The sequence below is a fragment of the Doryrhamphus excisus genome, chromosome 1 (assembly GCF_030265055.1).
Source record: "Doryrhamphus excisus isolate RoL2022-K1 chromosome 1, RoL_Dexc_1.0, whole genome shotgun sequence".
Lineage (NCBI taxonomy): Eukaryota > Metazoa > Chordata > Actinopteri > Syngnathiformes > Syngnathidae > Doryrhamphus > Doryrhamphus excisus.
The window spans coordinates 36,212,257-36,233,668 of NC_080466.1; the positions used below are offsets into that span (position 1 = coordinate 36,212,257).

The 21,412-nt window shown below is 38.3% G+C and overlaps 1 protein-coding gene across 5 annotated transcripts in view; it reads left to right on the plus strand.

The window, feature by feature from the left end:
* The window catches only part of astn1 (astrotactin 1), a 256,497-nt gene that overhangs the window by 103,988 nt on the left and 131,097 nt on the right, over positions 1 to 21,412 (plus strand). For all 5 annotated transcript variants that reach the window (XM_058065280.1, XM_058065284.1, XM_058065285.1 and 2 more), the window contains 3 exons: positions 5,789 to 5,955; positions 13,186 to 13,380; positions 19,037 to 19,164. In XM_058065280.1, the coding sequence (XP_057921263.1) occupies positions 5,789 to 5,955; positions 13,186 to 13,380; positions 19,037 to 19,164 (490 nt within the window). The remainder of the gene's footprint in view (positions 1 to 5,788; positions 5,956 to 13,185; positions 13,381 to 19,036; positions 19,165 to 21,412) is intronic.

Sequence of the window (21,412 nt, forward strand, 5' to 3'; positions counted from 1 at the left end):
TGAAGAAATTTACAGTACATAGCATCCTGTCCGCTTATTGGTCGGACAATAAAACTCTTGCTGATTGGTCCTTCCCTGGGCAACAGCCAAGAAACTTGACACTTGAACTTCTTTCTGAGATTGCATTAAGATTCGCAAGCCAGCTTGTGCACAATGACATGCACAAGCATAACATTATTTTTATAAAAAAACATGTACGGATTTGGGCTGCACAGAGGATGAGTGGTTAGTGCACAGACCTCGCAGTTAGGACACCAGTGTTCAATTCCATCCTCAGCCATCTCTGTGTGGAGTTTGCATGTTCTCCCCGTGCATGCGTGGGTTTTCTCCGGGTACTCCGGTTTCCTCCCACATTCCAAAAACATGCTAGGTTAATTGGCCACTCCAAATTGTCCATAGGTATGAATGTGAGTGTGAATGGTTGTTTGTCTATATGTGCCCTGTGATTGGCTGGCCACCAGTCCAGGGTGTACCCCGCCTCTTGAAGACAGCTGGGATAGGCTCCAGCACCCCCCGCGACCCTCGTGAGGAAAAAGTGGTAGAAAATGAATGATGTCAAAGTTGTGTGATGTTACATATATGTACAATATCCATGCAATAAATATAGGATGAACACTTTCATTGCAATATCTGACACCCTATTAAAAATACAGTTGGTAAATGGATTTAACATGAGCTTTCATTTAACATGGGCTTTCCAGAAAGCCCCAAAAAATGCTAAATGAAAATTGAAAGGGATGGATATAGCACTACACTAAAAACATATGGAACCGTGAGCTAAAAAAAAAAAAAAAAAGGTTCAACGAAGCAGAATATGTTTTATATTTTAGAATCTTCAAAGTCGACACTTTTTTCCCTGATGGCAGCTTTGCACATTCTTGGCATTCTCTCAATCATCTTCATGAGGTAAGCCAGTTGGAAAGGTTTAAAAGAACAGGTGTGCCTTGTCAAGACCTACTTTCTGGGATTCCTCGCCTTCTTAAATTTTGCTGTGCAGAGGCAGGATTAGTGCTAATGTCAATAGCATTCAATCACAATCTCAATGACTATAAGCCAATCATTTCACACAAACTTTCGTGTTTTATCTGAAAAAAAAAAAAAAAAAACATTTAAAATGTTTATTTTTTTTCTATCAAGAGAAGTCTGGTTCATCTGGTGCAATTTCCCGATGCCAGTTATCTGCAAGCATAAACGTGGGGATGTCCAACCACCATACCATTCAAAAGAAAGGGACTGAGTTCTGTGAGACGAACATGTTTTGGTCCAAAATGTGTGAAACTGTGTAAACCTGAGAAGACCATTCCAACTGTGAAGTATGCCTCTGGTACAGCTCTATGCCTTAGTTCCTGTTTTCATGCCCTTATTTTGTAGCCACTTCCTTTGTTGTTCCTTTCCGTTTGCTCACACAGTTACTTGTTTCACACACCTGCCTCTAATTTTCTGTCCCCTATTTAGTTCAGGTGCGTGCTTCTCCCTTTGGCGGTTCATTGTCTATCATTTGTTTAGTCTGCACTGTTGCCAGTTTCCTGCCACTGCCCAGCGAGATTATTATTAAAAAGAAATTTTCACCTGCATCTGGGGTTGCAACACAACGTTGACAACCGCATCGTAACAATTAAATGTTGAGACCACCAAGACCACCGGGTACAGATGAATGCCCTCGCATGATCCAAACGTTCCAGACTCTAGCGACTTCAAGCAAGGTAAATTGTGACTGGCTGACTTATACCATTAGGAAAAAAACACTCTAGTTCCTCCCAGTACATTTCTCATAGTCTTGTTGTCAGTTGGTACTACCAACAACATACTGATGACTAAATCCATAGCATGTGGGTAAATGGTAAATGATAATGGTACAATAGTAAACATTAGTGTTGGTATTTTTTTCTTTTTCATATCAATTTGAAGCTTGGTGACGTCATCCCAGCTGAGTTGTCTTCATTTACACAATCTGCCTGAAAGCCATCCCCAGGTGCAGCAGCTGCTGCTTTGGTCTGACAGCCTCTAATTACACACAGATTGCATGCACAAATTGAATGAAACCCTCAGCGCGCATTTGCCCTGTAGTTTTTATTAATGTAGACAAAAAAAACACTGAATGTACACAGTTATTAGTTCCAGATGTAGATGAAAAGAGGCAGGTAAGGTAAATTTGTCTTTTCCCGTGGGTGTCCTAAAGTCTTGACTAATGCGCAAAAATGCACTTTGTGAACATCGTGGGTGCTTGTGCAAGGAAGCACGAAAGGAGGAAAGGAATTTTTTTTTTAATTTTAATATACAGCATATTCTGCCATCATACTTACCATATCCATATTGTTGGTTTGCCATACCCTGGTCTCAGAAATAAATCAGTCGCATGAAAGTGTATTGTTCAGCACCTTTGTTGAACAAGCATGTCTCAAACGTGAGGACCATGCTTACCCTCTCAACGGCCAACGAGAAAAGGGGGCACCACAATCACATGTGCGAATGGATTTGTATGATTTAGTGGCAGAATTAATTAAAATAATCATCAATTATGTGAAAGAAAAAGCATTGAATTTAATGAACCAATTGACTGATTTTGTCTCGTTTTTATTCTATGCACTTTATGTGGAATTCACTGGAATTACAAGTCATTATTAAAAATTAATTGTCAGATTAAATGCAATGAGTAGAATAGAAAGTGAAAGCGACAAAATTTTGGCGGTCTTTTTACAGGAACAGGTTGGTTTTATTCTTGTGCAACTCAAGTAAAACATTAAGTAAAATATTTTTGTAAGCAATAATTTGAATATAAATGATTTATCAGAATAGAAGACAAAAAAATCATTTCTGACATAGTAAACACTGCTGACTCCCAATTTTAAGAAATATTAATAATCCCTCCAAAACAAACAAACAAAAACACCCTTTTGGGAGTACTTTGTACAAAAATTAATGAAAAACCTCCATTTGAAATATTTTGCTGTTTTGACTGACACTCACATAGCACAACTAAAAATGCACCACACTCATAGATGTCCCTCAACACAAACAAAAAAAACACCCTTTTTGGAGTACTTTGTACAAAAATTCATGAAAAACCTCAATTTGAAATCTTTTGCTGTTTTGACAGACACACACACTCACATAGCACAACTAAAAATGCACCACACTCATAGATGAACCCATGGGAAAGTATTGAGAGCAGCTAGTAAACGGGCAAAGAAATCAATACACCTGGGCAAATACTAAGTTTATGGTAATTAGTCCATACAGCTGTATTAGAATGTAACGTTTCCCTAATTGGTAATTACCCTCACTATTGATCAACAAAAATACTCCATGGGAGGTTTTCTTGAATAACTTTCCGATTCGTCATTTGAGTTTGCAATAATCTCTAAACAATATCATGCCGGCTACTGCTGCAAAAGCAGTTCCTACCACTTTGGAATGCAATTCCCCTTAGGTTGTAAAAAGCTATCTTGACTGCTATCACATTATGAGAAACGAAGTAATGTTGAGTGGAGTCAATACCTGGTGGAGATAAACCAAGACCCTGGCCCTAAGGAAGAGTTGGAGCACATCAAATTGTCACTACGGATGTTTTCTCCCCCAGGTCATTTGATTTATGTGATCTCTGTACTTTCGACTTGAAAAGAAGCCATAGTGGAATTCGTTCAGTTGGTGAGAACAAACATGGTGCTTGTGAACAAATGTGGTATTATCAGGTAGAAGAGAAGAGAAGTGGTGTGAATGTGACCCAGAAAAGATTGTAGCTATCGACGAGCCCAATACTCATTATAAACAAGTATCCGTTACGGATACTAATTTTACAAGTGTGAGTATAAAACAAATACATTTCATCATTATCAACTGATGCTGGATCTCGTCTTTACTGCAGTTATTGTCATTAACGCACAACACTTATGTTGGGGTAAAATTCCCGTCGCGACATTCTAGTGTTATCCGGTAAGCCAACACGGTGTTCAATTCAAGACAACTTAGATTGATATTTTCCTCTGTTAGTGGACATTGGCGGCCACAGAGGGACAGAAAATGCTACTATTGGTTGGATGCAACACTCACTGTCATTACTGATATTGACCTGAAATCACTTGTCAAAATGGTCAATTCATTCAATATTTGCTGACAATTCACTATTTGTACTATTTGTTTTCCAATACCACTGGTCGACAAGTAACAAGTGACATTTTTCTTGGTTTAGGTCACTAATAAAGAAAAAGTGCGTGCAGATTGACTATAGTTAAAATAGGACATTTATGCAAAATAAGGCAAAAACAGTAGACAGAATGTACAATTTGTCTACAAGCTGAAAGCCTCGAAACAGCCACAACCCTTACTCCGGTTATCATGAATAAATACTTAAAGGAGAACTGCACTTACGTATAACACAAGAAAATAAGGTAATATTAATAAATTTAAGGTAATATAAAAAAACATCTAACGATGTTGGATCGTTTGATATACGTACATGCTGTGATCATGCATTAGCACGTTCAGTGATGATAATAGTAATAGTTGCAATATCCTGCCGTGTTTTGATGACTTAAAACACCACCCAAATTTACTTCCTCTGCCCATTGATACTAACTAACACAACATCTTGCTAAGCGTTCGTCTCAGCATCGATCACAGATGGAAGAGAGGATACCTAGCTCTCAATTTTGCTACAAAGAGTCAAAAAAAACTTTGGCCAAACTTGCAAGTGTGCAGGTCGGGACCGTGGCTTTTAGCCGCTGCCTGATGGATGATCACATCGCAAGCCTCAAACTCACCACACCGTGCCAAAACTTATATCACTCTCACAATGACAGGAAGTCCCACACACGGCAGACATGCTTGATTTGAATGCTGGAGCAAAGCTGATTAGTAGAGGAGATCGGCATTTTAAAGCAAGTATCGGCCGGTGTCAATACCGTTCTTTTTCACCGATATCTACTAATACTGATCTGTGGTCGATCGATTGGAGCACTTCTTGTTGTTAGAGGTGTTTTTTAGAGGGCTCAGTAGTTGAAAATAGTTACGTGCTAATGACTGAGAATCTAGGCATTCCCGGTCCAGTTGAGTGACATAGTATCTCCAACGTTTTCTAGGTTAGATGTCCGGCAGGCCTATCACACCCAAAATAAGACCTACCTTTTAACTGGGATTTGCAGTATTCTTGATATGGAAACTGTTTTTATGAATATCGAACCATATTTGCACTGGATTATTAGATGCCAAATCAAGAGTAGGACAAACAATAGTATTTAAACCTCTTTGGTATTTTTAGATAGACTCCCTTTATTGTCATTGCACAAAACACAGTGAAATTGCCAACGAAATGTAACGTTCCACTATAATTATGGCTATCCTGATTTATTGTAAACCTTCATACATCCATCTGTCCATTTTATATACGGCTCCTCATTTGGGTTGCAGGTAAGTTGGAGTCTTACCGCAGCCAAAAAGGTGGGGTACACCTTGACTGGTTATCAGTCTATGACGGTTTATTGTCAACCTCCCTTATTTTAATGCTTGAAATATGTGTGCAGTAAATGAAAGATGTGTGTATGTTTGAGGAAACAGCTTAGCTTAGACAGCGTTTACACAGGCCACACTAATGGGAAAAGAGATAACTGGCACAGATGTTATCAAGTCTGTTCATCCGAACCACCTGGGATTGCTGATCATTTGACATCTTTTCACATTTAGTCTCATGCGTCTGTTTAGAGAACAAAAAAAACCCACAACATTACACTAATGAGTTCCATGTTTATGTTTTCTGTTTTAATGGTTTCAAAAAACAATTCTCATGTCACAGTGCCCCCCAGGATTGAGTCCCATGAAGGATGGCAGTGGATGTTATGATCACCACATCGGCATCGACTGCTCCGACGGCTTCAATGGAGGTTGTGAGCAGCTGTGTCTCCAGCAGTTGGCTCCTTTGGAGGATGACCCCACCCTTTATAACATCCAGATGTTCTGTGGGTAAGTACGTATTATTTTATCGCTATTATACACTATTGGACATTAATTGTTGCATTGTCCTGGAGTTACAAAGGAGTTTCTTCCTATGAGGCTTTGGAAGAGTAAATTCAAAATTTTAATTAAATAAAACCTGGGGAGACACAGCCTTCTCCATCGCGGCCCCCACCCTCTGGAACTCTTTGCCCCATTCACTCTGTGCTTGCCCTGACCTTCCCACCTTCAACAAACAACTCAAAAACCACCTGTTTAAATCCGTTTTTAATGTCTAACTTTTTATACCTGACTGCTGCGCCCCGCCCCGCTTTTAGCCTTGTTTTTAGCTCTGAATTAATGTATGAATATTGTATTTGAATGCATCGTTTACTTTGTTTTTTTTACTCAACTCTAGTTTTTATTTATTTTTTCGTCACTGTAAAGCGTCTTTGAGTACTCTGAAAAGCGCTATACAAATAAAATGTATTATTATTATTCATTCATTCATTCATTCATTTTCTACTGCTTTTCCTCACGAGGGTTGCGGGGGTGCTGGAGCCTATCCGAGCTGTCTTTTTTTGAGCTGTCACAATTTGGAGTGGCCAATTAACCTAGCATGTTTTTGGAATGTGGGAGGAAACCGGAGTACCCGGGGAAAAAACCCACGAAAATCAAATTCAAACACGGTTACTCCATGCATGGATTTAAATCAAAATAAAACAAATATTAAAATATGAATTTTTGTAAAAGTACCTTGTGCAAAATGTTATCAGAATAAAATAAAAAAAAGATAGAAATAAAGTCAGAATTTCGAGAAGGAAAATAACAAGCAAGTTGAAATAATTGGGGAAACAATTCAGAAATCCCAAAAATATATTTCCAAAATAAATTCAAAAGTTGTAAAAAATAATTTTACTAGAATAAATTGTGATATTATGAAGAAAAATGTCACATTAGTCTCAGAGTTGAACTATTAAAGCTTATTTGTATTATTTTGCAATATTATGAGAGAGGGCCGCAATGTGTGTGAGTGGTTAGCATGTAGGCAATGCAGTCAGGAGATGGGAAGACCTGGGTTCGATTCTCTGCTTGGGCATCTCTGTGTGGAGTTTGCATGTTCTCCCCGTGCATGTGTGGGTTTTTGTCCGGGTACTCGGGTTTCCTCCCACATTCCAAAAACATGCTAGGTTAATTGGCCACTCCAAATTGTTCATAGGTATGAATGTGGGTGTGAATGGTTGTTTGTCTATATGTGCCCTGTGATTGGCTGGCCACCAGTCCAGGGTGTACCCCGCCTCTCGCCCTAAGTCAGCTAGGATAGGCTCCAGCATACCCCGACCCTAGTGAGGATAAGCGGCATAGAAAATTGAGAGAATGGATGGAAAGTGCAGCTCAACATTGCAGCTGCGGTATTTAAACCATGCCTGATGCGTGGAATAGAAATAAGTGCCAGGATCAGAAAAATAATTTGTTGCTCTTGTCTTGGGAACCAAGATCCCTAAAGTCTCAGCTTCATAATCTCACACACGTCGCCAAACTCTTTCTCTCTTTGGGTGTCGTTCTCCATGTTTCTGTCAGTATCTTCCTCCTCTTCATCTGGTAGTAGTCCAGCCTAGTAGTCCAGTAATCCAACCCTATACTGACAAAGGTTGCTTTTTTGTCATGTGGTTTCCATGACGGAAGAGTTGACACGTTCTGCACATCTGCAGAACGTGTCAACATTCGGCCTGTGGCGCTACGTACATTACCGTACCTAGGTAAGGTTTGCATTAGGTTACTTGTAAAATTGGTGGATATTACACATTTTTTCTGATGGGCTTATCCATAAGTGGCATAGCACCTGGATTCTCATTATTAATAACTGACTTTGCGATATTGACAGTATATTTATGGTGTTTATTGAAGAACAAATGTTTTACATTCGTTTATACAGTAAACCTCGGATATATCGGACTCGGATATATCGGAAATTCGCTCACAACGGACAGATAAAAAAGAACCAATTTTTCTGTAATGCATTTCCAATAAAAATTCATTGCATATATCGGATTTTTTATAACGGATTTCGCCTATTTCGGACAAAATCTCCAGTCCCGTTCCAATGCATTTCCATTAAATTTCCCTCGCATATATCGGATGGCCGCATCGTGGCGCTCCGATTCGCCGAATCGTGACAGGCCGCTATACGACGTCATTTGCAGCGTTTGCAGCGTTGCCTGCGCGTCCAGGTACATTGGAAACATAGTCAAGGAAGTGCCTTTTTCTAACGGATAAAATCCGATTTACGCATATACCGGATATAAATCCGATATATGGACATATTTCGCTTATATCGGACAAAACCAGTGGGAACAATTGAATCCGATATATCCGAGGTTTACTGTAGTATGAACTGATTAATTGTTGCTCATTCAGTTATTTGCAACAATAGTGACAGTTGGCAAACACAGAGAATGCTGCCATTGCGTACTTTTTTGTGCCGTTATGGTAATAACGCTTTCCAAATTGCATATTTATACAATTAGTAGTAGTTTTTGTAAGCCGCAGGGTTCAAAGTTTGTCGAAAAAGCTGCGACTGACACAGGAAGTTACAGTAACACCTATCACTCACTGTGTACACAACACAGATATCTAAAAATACAGTAATATAAACATATACAATTAAATGACACACTAATAAAAATCGTGTGACCAATTCCTTACCCCTATCTCTTTTATCATCTCAACATGATGCTTTATCATTCCCACCAGCAGCTTCTTCTAAGTACCTTAAAAACCGTATTTAGAAGGTCCTAAACAGGTTTTCCATGCTCCAACTACAAAAACATTCAATTTGTAAATGAACAATAAACACAGGAATGAAATGAGATGGCAATAACAAGAGTGAACAATTCTTTACCCATTTTATCCTATAGTCTCAGTGTGCTGCTTTATCATCTCCACCAGCAGTTCCACCTTCAACCTTTAAGGTTATGCAAATTACCTCCTTCCATACCGCCCATAAACACTTCACTTTAACTCCCTCCCCCTTTTTGTGTTTCGAGGTTTACAACAATTCTTTTGCTTCCTCCTGAATCAGCATACGGCTCACTGGGGTCCAACCTCGATTCTGGCCCGACACTCAAAACAGTAGCAACGTTTTTATCTCAATAACGAGACCACTATGCTGCTTTATAGGAGATGATCCTTTCACATGCTCTTGGATGCCATCTTCATTATGCCAATATTGCTCTTTCAGCTTTTTATGATGGCTTTCATATATATATTTTGTTGGCATCTAGCAACCAGAAAAGCCTGTGTCAGATCGTTATTACATCACATGACAGTAATCCCTTGCCACTTTGTCCTTCAAATTGTCTTCACTTTATTGCAGTGCTGCAAGAATATATAAGTATAGTATAAGTAAACCATCGCTGTTTTGTTGTATTATTCGTAAAAAAATAATGCATATTTAAGAAAATGTGATGTATTTTTGCTAAACATTGCTAAATTTAGTAAAATACAATACAGTATAAGGTATAGGACGATGCATTCAAAGACCGTGTGATATGTAGTATTCTACACAGCTCACTGGGTGTCAGCAATGTTAGTGTAATGTTTATTTATGAACAGTGATGTACAAATAAAAAATAATAATTTTATTGTTGTCAATGAAATGATGAATAAGTATAGTTTAAAACTATAAAGTATGAAACAACTTGTATCTATAACATGAAGTAATGGCGGTCTGCACATTGATGAGTGGTTAGCGCACATGACTCACAGCTAGGAGACCCAAGTTCAATTCCACCACCAGCCATCTAGTGTGGAGTTTGCGTGTTCTCCCCATGCATGTGTGGGTATTCCGGTTTCCTCCCCCATTCCAAAAACATGCAATTTGGTGACTCCAAACTGTCCATAGGTATGAATGTGACCAATAAATACATGTGCTTTACAGTTGAGAAAAGTCTATTTCATTATATGACTGAAGTTTGAAACTTTTGAAATAAACTCTTCTGAATTTAAATTTTGGATCGTCTTATATCGTCATATCATCATAGGCCTACATTCTGAAAATATCAGGATATGTGCTAAGGTCCATATCGTCCAACCCTAATTATATATATATTTTTTCATGGACTGGGGTTCTACTACTTTACTTTCACTCATGGGCCCTTACAACCGTTGTCACGTTTCTCCGTCTTACACCCCAGCTGACCCGTGCCCATGCCTCAGTGTTTCCACATCGGAGATTTGCAGTAGAATGCCACATTTGTCTTTCATGAAGAAGCTGCTCTCTGTATGAAGCCCTGACAAATCTGATACATATCTCTTTCTTTCTAACACCTTCCTCGAACCTTCTATGTAGGATTGACCCCGGGATGCAGAGACAGAAGCAGAACTGTCAGAAATGCAGGCTTTAATAACCAACTCACGTAGAGGGCAATAGTGCACAGGAAAAAAACAAAATAATCGCTATTTTTCACTAGGTAAAAAAATTGTGGTTTCCTCCCACATTCCAAAAACATGTTAATTTCATTGGCCGCTCCAAATTTTCCATAGGTATGAATATGAGTGTGAATGGTTCTGAAAATTAGTTGTTTTTCCCAACAAATCAGATCTTGTTTAAAGATTACACAACATCAACAGGATGCTTCATTTAAGAACATTTAGATTATTAAACAGAACAGTAATAACATACTGTAAACAATTTTTGATTACCAATACAGACAAATGACAAAATGACATTTTGTAGAGAAACATTTTTGGCCTACTTGTATGATTAATTTTGGTTTATTTCAAGGTGAGCGAGTTTCAGGATAAAGCTTCTTCATTTTGCACTAATATGTCATTCCATTTTCATTTATTTTAATATTTCACTCCTTATCAGCTAAGTATTTTATGCTTATTTCAAGGTCTGTCAAATACTTTCAGCACACGGCTTTGCATAGATACACTAATATGAGTTATTAGGTTGGGGCGACCATTTGTTGAAATTGAATGTTGATGGCCTCCAAAAAGTCAAACCCAGCTCCAAATTTTTTATTGGTTCTAATAAGGTTAAAAAAATAATAATTCTAAAAAAATAAGAATTTCCAGCTTAAAGCTCCTGTTTATTTTTAATATAAAAAACTTAAATCTAGGATTTCAGTCCGGATTATTTATAGATATACAAATCTCAATTCAGGATTTCTTAAGTAAAATTTACTTTCACTAGTTTTTTTTTTTTTTTTTTTCGTTTTTTTTTTTTTTAAGAAGTAGTCTTTATCTTATATTTGGCCAACTTTTTTTTTTTTTTTTGCAGTTCAAACATCGTACCGTCACTCGATCACGTTTTATAAAAAAAAAAAGATTAATTAATAAATGATCACTGTTTTGTGGTTGAATATGATTTAGTTTGTTTCTTTTTGTGTTTTCCCGATTACGGAGTCGCCACAGCGGAAAATCATAAAAAATATATAATCAAATTGCACATATTACCTAAGTTAAGCATTTTTAGCATACAAATGGCTAAATGAATGAAAATAAAAATGAACCTGTAAGAAGCAATGACATACAGAAAACATATATGTATATATATATGTTTTATTTTTTTGTAGGTAATTTATTTTCCAAACTACTTGCCCAAAACAGACATTACGTCCTCTTGGAAGGCAAGTTCTAACAATAAAAGAATAGAGAACAGGCTGAATAGGTGTAAAATGTAAAATAACACAATGCTTATTCAGCTACACAAAAAATAAACATGAACAGAAAAGGTGTCCAGTGTTTATGTAACAAACTATTTTTTTAATTTATGAGTTGGGGGTTATGTTGCAGCCACAGTCAACAAAAAAAAAAACAGAGGCAAAAAAAAAGCCTTTGGCTATGTTCACCCTGCAGGTCAATTCCGATGTGTTGTGTTGTGAACTGATTTTGTTTCAGTGTGAGCAGTACAATTCTCACATACGACTTGGTTTGTATGCAGATCTTATACGTAATCTTTACTTGTGTAAAAACACAGAAATGTGTGTGACGTTGCATTCTTATTAACAACTTGCATTTTATTGGTAGTGTGAGTTGAATTTTAACAAAAACATCAGAATTAGGCATCCTACCCTGCATGGTGAATGTAGCCTTTGAGAGATTTGTTCTCCTATAGCCCAAAAAATGGAAGCAAATGAGTGCGATGATATCATCAGGCTTCAAACTGACACTACCCACACAACTTTGTCACATATTCACAGCCAGGTGTGAACGCACATCAACCCTTTAATATCTACATCTACATTTTATCACTCCCACCGCAATTTGGAATAAAGCCTCCACAAAAGATAAATTGGTGTAATTCACATGCATGAGAGTTGCATTTACAAGCGTGTAAAACACATAACTCCAGTCAGAATACATACGATGGAGAACCACATATTGCAGACTGTAACAAAGTACGGAACGTGGGCCACATCCGCCTCTTTATCTGTCCTTGAGCAACCCACATTAGGTTCACTGAAATTGGAAAATGAAATTCAAAGAAGGTTACTCCATGCATGGATTTAAATCAAAATAAAACAAATAATAAAATGTGATTTTTTGTCAAAGTACCTTATGCAAAATGTTATGTTATCAGAATAAAATGTAAAAAAATTAGGAATAGGAATAAAGTCAGAGAATTTCTATGAAGCCCAAGTCCCAACCCACCTACTTGGTAGTTTGGGCAAAATTTGGGGATGAGTACCACCTTAGCAAGGATTTGGAAGCATAACTGTGACATGCAAACTATGGAGCAATTTTAGTGGAGGGGGAACTTCTGTTGTGTGCAGGGTTGCATCGGGCTCTGGATGACGTGATGAGTGAGCGTTTGTATGTGTCGGCCGATTTTACTCATGGATTATCAGGATTGGTATCTGCAGCATAAAATCCTGATCAGAGCATCCCTAATATGCATGGTTGCAAGAGCCGAAAAGATATGCCAGCTACAAGTCAGCATAATTTTTGCTCTTAGGCTTGCATAAATAATTTATGTATATTAAAGTAAATGTCTGCTTTAAACTACATATTGCATTTTGTTTTCTGTGTTTCCATATCCAATATTCTTTGGCACATGAGGTATGGTCCGATGGTTTTATTGAATTATCACATGCGCTGTACTCCAATATTTTTATCAGACAAATCATGTTTTATTTGAACCCATCTGAATAATAAATCTGTTTCCTCATAGTATTAATTGAGTAATGTTGTCCTTTCCACATTTTTCCTGCAAATTTAAAAAAAAACCTGTTTGGTCTGTTCAACCTATAGATGTATTGAGGACTACAAACGGGGACCAGACGGGAGATCTTGTCTGCCATTATCTGAGTCCTGCACAGAGGGGATCGACTGCGGGGAGGCTGTAGATGTTCCGGCAAACCAGACGGTGTTTGGAGACCTTTTCTATGGATACAACAACCATACCAAAGAAAGCACTTCTGGACAAATCCTCAAGGCCACGTTCAGGTACACTGCTAATGATGATGATGATTATTATTATTTGTATATATGTATTTATTATGAATGTTCTATTGGTGGAACTACAAACACACAACTTCAAAACAATATTACAATGTCCCACACTCTGCTATTTGTTTGTAAGCTACTAAAGCGACTGTTGTGTTTACAGCCAATGTTTGAACCCAAAAAATCCAAAAACAAACAAACAAAAACTACTCCTGGCAAGGCCGTACAGAAATACGTACTTATGCGAATGAGCAAGAGGCCAGAAAGAGCTACACACGAGAATACACAACACAAGGTAATGTTTATGCAAGGGATGCGAGTGAAACAATCTGGCGCATGCACACATAAGGAACACCGGCTCCTTGTGATGTCACAGGAAGCCAGTGTTGGAAAAAAAAACTACATTCTAAAAATATATTCTAGGTCAGGAAAGTGGAAAAAAGCATAATAGGTCCCATTTAAAGGAAAAGTGCACTTTTGGGGCAATTTTGCCCATCTTCTACAATCCCTATGTGAGACATAAACATGTCTTTTTGTGTGTTGTAAAGGTACAACAGAGTGGTCATTACTGCAATTATCAAGCACTTATTCCGCCTATAAAGCGTTCTTAAAAAGCACCAACAATGCTCCATTTACATATAATGAGGAGATGCATATAACCAAGCTACTGCGACATTATTATTGTGGGAATGCTGAAATGATGCACCATTTTTCTTCTGCTGCTTCTTCTTTTTCCCAATTTCCTTTTTATTCAGCCTATTTAAAAAAAAAAAAACTACTTCCCCATTACTTAACCAATTCAAAGAAATGTTGAGCTCAGCGGGGACAAGTGTGTTACCAATTCAGATTTTAAGAAATATCCTCAGTCTTTTCTGTGAAAATGTTCCCATTGGAAATGAATGGGCAATAATTTAAATGGTGCAAAAGTCATCGGAGACTTTCCCTTACTGAATCACTTTGTTGTTTCTATGACAGCGACACAGCTTAGGTGGTAAGAGCAGTTGGTTCCCAAAGGTAGTCAGTTTAAATCCAATGCATGCCGTCATCATATCGCCAATTGACCTGGAGAAAAACCACGCAGAACCCACGGAGAACATGCAAAGTCCACACAGAGATGCCCGACACCACTGCTGCTGGTTTTTTATGAGTTTGGAAACTTTAGCTTAGGTGCAGGCATCCGTTTCTGTATTGCTATGTGATATCTTACTCTCCAGCGTGGTCACTTAGGTCCGAGGGCCAGCTCCAACTTTTGGTGCCCAAGACGAGACTTAAGACCAGGGGAGACCGAGCCTTTGCTATGGAACTCTCTCCCCTCCCAAGTAAAAAAGGGCACCAACATTGAAAGCTTTAAGTCACGTCTTAAAACCCACTCTTATTCTCTGGCTTTTAACTCGGAGTGAGTCGTATGGTCCTGTGTCTTTTAGTTCTTTCATTTATTTTAATTGGTTTTATTTTTTATACTTGTATTGCTTTGCTTCTTGTTTTTAATATTTTAATATCTATTTTACTATTTTATTTCTTATTTAATCTTTTAGTTTTGGATTAAATTCAAATTGTACCTTTTTATTTATTGTATTTTATTTTTACTTTTTATTTCACTAGTCTGTGCAGCACTTTGGAAACTCTGTTTATAAAATGTGTTATATAAATAAAGTGGATTGGATTGGATATCAATGCCCCGATGACATAAGTTCCTGTAATGCTCAAAAATGGTCAAAACATGCAAAATACTGAAAGTATTATATGTTCTCATGAATGTACCTGTTACTACAGGGGCACAGCATGTACATAAAACCATAAATGTTGGAGTTTTTTAGAGGTGTTTTAATCATGGTCTTTGTAGGATCAAAGGCAGTCTTTGTAGGATCCATAATGTGCAGTAACGAGCTATTTTTATCTGTTTTTTTTTAAATATCTTTAGAACACAGAAAAGAGAAATATGTGTGTTCATGTCTCACATAAGGATTGTGGACAGTGGGCATTCAAAAAAAAGTGCAGTTTTCCACTACCCTAACCTGGTGCAACTCATGTGGTGTTCCCCAGGGATCGATGCTTGGACTCATTCTATTCACTCTTTCCCTTCACTATGCACAATAGTCTCAACAGTACCATTAACTACTAATTTGGCACAGCTCCGCTCCGCTGCAGCACCACCTGAAGTCAATGGGTGGAAACAGGAAGTGATAGGTGAAATCACGTCACACAAGTATACAGTATTCTTTCTTTTTTTTTATTTATTTAAGTGTGCTTCACTCTGATAAGCACTATTATTTCTTGGAGAGGCCAGAAGGTCAGCAAAGTCATGGGATATCTCCATAAAGATTTTTAGCGGCTTCCACGTCTGCCTGCAGGCAACCCACCCTCCAAGGGACCACCAGAAGAGTTGCAGAGAAAGCAATTGAGGGCTGATATCATCAAGAATGTAAATCTGCAATGCTCTGATCTCATTTGAAAGTGCTTGAGAAAAGAAGTCTTTGAAGAGTGCCAAATGCTTCCTTTGCACGCAATGTGATGAAAGAGTTGGGTACATACTTTCAGAAGGCAAACCTACTGCATGCTTCAATTCAAGAAATTTATATAACCCTGAAATAACAGCAGTACAAATCTGAAAACTATATGTTGGGATGCGAGTGAGTGTTTTGCAAGTTTCTAATGCAAAGTCCAAGTTAAATCTCAGGACAAGACAAGACCGGTGAGTCAGTCAGTGAAATTTGAGTCCTTCCATGCCTTACATACGTACCGTAAGTGCTGTTGTCTCCCAAACAAAATGCTAGTTTAACAGAATAACAATCTATTTATCCATACAGTGAATGCATTTTTAATTTTTTAAGTAAAATAAGACCAGTGCAGCAGGGAGCAGTAGAGAAAGAAATGCAGCAAAAGATATAAACGACATGTCCCGCCAAGGTCAGTGGTAACAAAGCGTTGTGTCCTTATTGGAGTCGACTGTTAGCCCTTGAGAGACATTGTTTGAGAAGGGGACAGATGGAAGCATAGCAAGGAAACCTCTCAGTGATGTTTGCTGGCATCTCTTCAAAGGCCGATACCCTTGTTCTGTTGCATTCTGGAGTGGCGCTAAACATCTGTTTCCATCTGTCACTCATCATCAAAAGATGATGTGAATATGTTTTAATCATGATATGACTCTTAAAAGGTGGCAATGCACATGCAGATACTAGCTTTTTTTGGTTAATTGCTTCCAACTTGACTAAATGAATCTGTTTAGGACCTTCTAAATATGTTTTTTAACATTATAATAGCCCTCTGTCAATAGCCACGTTTACATGAGGAGTTTTTCTCTTTCCGAATGGCCTTTCCGAAAAAAGCAATGGTATACATGGAAAGGAATATTCCAATCGCGTGTCTACATGCGCCACTATAATCAACCAGAATAGTCAATGAGGCATGCCCAGTAAAGCGTAAACACCAACATCACGTGATACCGACTTTCTCGAGTTTTTCTTTCACTTGTTGGAATAACTCCGTATTGCCAGTTTTTCGTTCGTCCAGTCTTGGAATTTAGTTTGAATCAAAAACAAACTTTCCGCAGCAGTCCAGTGCTGATTGCTCGCCTCCATTTTTTTTAAATCGAAGAACGTTTCGAGCTATGTGTTTTGTCATATCTCAGCATTCGCTGAAAGAACGCACCCCGGGAACAGGAAAAGATAAAGTTCAATCTTGCTAATATTTTATAATTAAGTTCGGCACATGTTTTATATAGTTATGTATTTTCTTTTTTAATAAAAGTGGACTTGTGAATGGCGTATAGAAGGGTTTAGATTCTGTTCCACAGATGGCGCTAATGCACACGAACGCTGCTTGCCAACCGCCAATAAACAACAGAAGAAGAAAAACACCACGAAGAAGAACGCAGTCTGACGACTGTCCGATTGAGCGGGTACAAGATACCTCAATCGGATTGGGGAAAGGAATATTCCACCCCTGTGAATCCGATTATATATTCATTCGGATTGGCATTTTTCTTTGGGAATGAGGTGTATACAAAGGTTACATTCTTTCCGTGAATGTGTGAATGGTTGTTTGTCTATATATGCCCTGTGATTGGCTGGCCACCAGTCCAGGGTGTACCCCGCCTCTCGCCCGAAGACAGCTGGGATAGGCTCCAGCACCCCCCGCGACCCTCGTGAGGAAAAGCAGCAGAAAATAAATTAATTAATGAATGTTATTTTTATATTTACTGTACAAGTCATTTTTCCATTCATCTGAGCTGAGTAGGAACAATGCCGTCTCTTCTGAGCTTCAGTAAATTGAACATTCCACTCTGCTTGTTCCGTCCATACACCCTACCGAAGTTTTAGTTTCAGAGTTGCTTTCTCATCGTCTTCGCAATTTTATTGAGCCCACAGGGTCGTTTGTCAAAGTTCTTAATGATTTGCAACTAGGAGGAACTTCCAAAAATGGACCCGGGTTGGTAATAGAATACATAAAATAAGTAGTTTTTAAAATTAAGCTATCATGAATAAATATTGAAAATGAATCACATTTTATAAAGTCCCTGCACGTTGTTGTTGCAAGTTGTTGTCGGAATGAACCTTACTGGCATCGCAAGACTGATGGAGGCGATCAAACGAGTGAGTTCAACCAAGAGTCATCTTGGCAACAATCTGTCTTCAGAGAAAAGATGAGTCATGTTGCAGCAAATATTTGAACATAATGACAAACGACTGTGCTAAATTTAATACTTGTCGAGAAATGAAAAGCTTTTGCATAATTGGCGCTCTGTACTGATTTCCTGTTAATACTGTGCCAAAAATATTACATGAAAAACACAAGAATTAATTTAATGGATTCAGCTGTTTATGCAGCAGCATGAGGGGGGGCTGTAGCAGCATGTGTGCTTCACAGCCTGGAGGCTCTGGGTTCGAATCGGCTTGGGTGTCTGTGTGGTTTTCTTCTGGTACCCCTGGTTTTTGCCTTTTTTTTAAATTTTTGTTGGGTCATATTTAACTGTTATGATTAGCTTTGATTGGACGTTGGCAATGGTTCAGATTGACTTCAGGTGGCTGTTCAATACTGTGAAATACCATTAACCCCAGTACCCCCCAGTACCCTAGTACTCTTGCCCTTATAAAAGATGAATTGATGGTAATCATTTTTGATACTACCCTAACCTGGTGCAACTCATGTGGTATTCCCCAGGGATCGATGCTTAGACTCATTCTATTCATTCTTTCCCTTCACTATGCACAATAGTCTAAAAAAGGAACAGTTCCAAATGACACCCTTCGAGCGAGAGGCGGGGTACACCCTGGACTGGTGGCCAGTCAATCACAGGGCACATATAGACAAACAACCATTCACACTCACATTCATACCTATGGATAATTTGGAGTGGCCAATTAACCTAGCATGTTTTTGGAATGTGGGAGGAAACCGGAGTACTCAGAGAAAACCCACGCATGCACGGGGAGAACATGCAAACTCCACACAGAGATGGCCGAGGGTGGAATTGAACCCTTTTCTCCTAGCTGTGAGGTCTGCGCGCTAACCACTCGACCGCCGTGCCGCCCAATTCATACATTTTTACAAATTAGAATTTTAATTTGATCTCTTTTTCCTTTTTTTTCTTAAATCCCATAATCTGCCTTGTGATACTTCCTCTCTAAAAAGAACCTCCTCTTTTCTCTTTTACCAGGCAGAAGAACTTTGCTCGTAGCATTGAGCAGCAACTCCCAGATGGCATGGTGGTGGCGTCTGTGCCAACAGAGGTGGAGTGTCGCGAGGAACTTTTGGACCCTGTGCCAGACCCAGAGTACCTCACAGGTAAAAACACTTGTATTGCAGGGAGAAATTGTGGGGAAATTCGTGATTTTCTGACTGCAGGCATGAACTGTATAGATGGATTGAGCGGCAGAGTGATGGGACTGTACAGAGATGTCAAGCTCCTGAGTAACTAGGAGTGCTTGGTGTCTTGCTCAAGAGCAACTTGGTGGCACATAGGAAGTCATCTGTTGTCTCTCCAACAGCAGAATACTAAGTCAAGTTTTGCATTATGTATTATGCAACTTATTTCACTCAATCTAATACATATAAATGAATACCATTTTTACATTGAAGTCTCTCCCAGTTACAATACAGATGGCGTCAACCTATCTTTTGTCAGGGAATCAACTTTAAAAAAAAAGAAATCAGCTTGCCTTCAAATAATTGTTTCCACAGTGTATTTCATAACAATTGTCGCTTATAAATAGATTTAGCCAATTAGTGGAGAATGACCCAAAAGCCAATTGCTTTCCTCCTCTGCAAATTAATTTTGTTAGAGCCCTCAAAATGTGAATACCCTCGAAGACACAATATACGCTGCGATGGTGGCCAAGCTCGTTAGTGTATGTTATTGCAAAGCCATGCTGGCACGCTTAACAGATAAATAGATGGATAGATTGATTACTTGATTAACTGACAAACAAGGCAATACATAATAGAGATTATACAATAAGAATAAATAAATATGTAACAGATTATGTAAAATCTGTAGTGAATAATAAATATTAATAACTGCACTGCTCTGTCCAGAGTCCTTGTTATTAAGCAACATAACGAAGCTCAGCCTAGTAGTCATTTTAGCAATATAGTGAAAAATTTGTATACATTAGGACCTCAATTAATGTGTGGTCCGGTTACCATATGCAACATCAAAAAGCGTACAATATGCCGTCTTGTTGTATTATTAATAGACTGCATGAGTCCAACTGTGCTCGTAATATATTTTTATCAGAAAATGAATGTTCAACTTCCTGTTGACTGGAAAGGATGCTCATGGTGAGAGTTCTGTTTTTGCTACCAAAGTTTTGAACTATTTTGGGATCTCCCTGACCGCACTTTGATAAGAAGACTAGAATACCTGGAGTGTGCTGACATCTCGAAATTCAACTCGGGCTGCTTAGGAACAATTCAGAGGAAAAAAACAATCAGGATTCCTAATAGCCTGGAAAGGCCATCCCTGTAAAAAAAAAAAAAAAAAAAGCTACCAGCAACAGAACCATTAAAAGCCTTGGAGCATCCAAGATGTGAGAAGACGGCCATTTATGCAGTCTCAGCCGTTGACCCAAGTGGAGCTCTTGATATATAATTACTTAAGGAATCTATTTGTGGTGCAAATGGAGGACCAATCACGGCACATACTGCGGCATGACTACCTATGATCTAAAAGGCCTGCAAAAAAATAAAAAATAGAACTCTACAACAATCAGAACTACAGTCTCAAGAAGAGTTTTGAAAACGTATCTGAGATTCATGAGGAGGTTAAACACCTGAGGGCGGAAAGTGGAGCACTGCGTAAAGAAATCAAGAAATCTGCCTTGAGCGTCACTTTTAAAGGAGATAAAAAAAGCAAAAGAAAAAAATAATTGAGCAAATGAAGAACACAATTGATGAAATGGATCAGAATGCACAAGTGAAGGGGCTCCAAATTAAACCCGGGTCATATGCCAGGGCGGTCTGGAACAAAGAAGCATATGAAATGGATGTTGTTTCAACAAGCAACAAATGGTCAAAATAAATAATAATAAAGTTAAATATTTTTGACTGATAATCCCCAGTCAACCACGAAACAGCAATCATTTATTCATCATTTTTTAAAACTTGCATTAAAGTAAGGAAGTGATGTACAAAAAAAAACTTTTTATATCTGACTGCTGTGCCCCGCCCCGCTTTTACTCATGTTTTAACTGTGTATTAACCAATCAATGTTGTATTTTGGTGTGTCTTCTATTCTGTTTACTTGCTTTATTCAACTTCACTCTTCTGTAAAGTGTCTGAGTATTTTGAAAAGCACTATACAAATAAAATGTATTATTATGATTATAATTATTATTAAATAGCAATATCGCAAGGGAGGACTGTAATTTATAAATGAGGAATTCTACTTCACTCATCACGGTTGGGTCTGAAACCAATTAACCGTGATAAACAAGGGAATACTGTACAGTAAAAATAAAGAAATAAAAAATCCAGAATAGGGGCTGCGCGTTGGTCAAGTGGTTAGCGCACAGACCTCACAGCTAGGAAACCA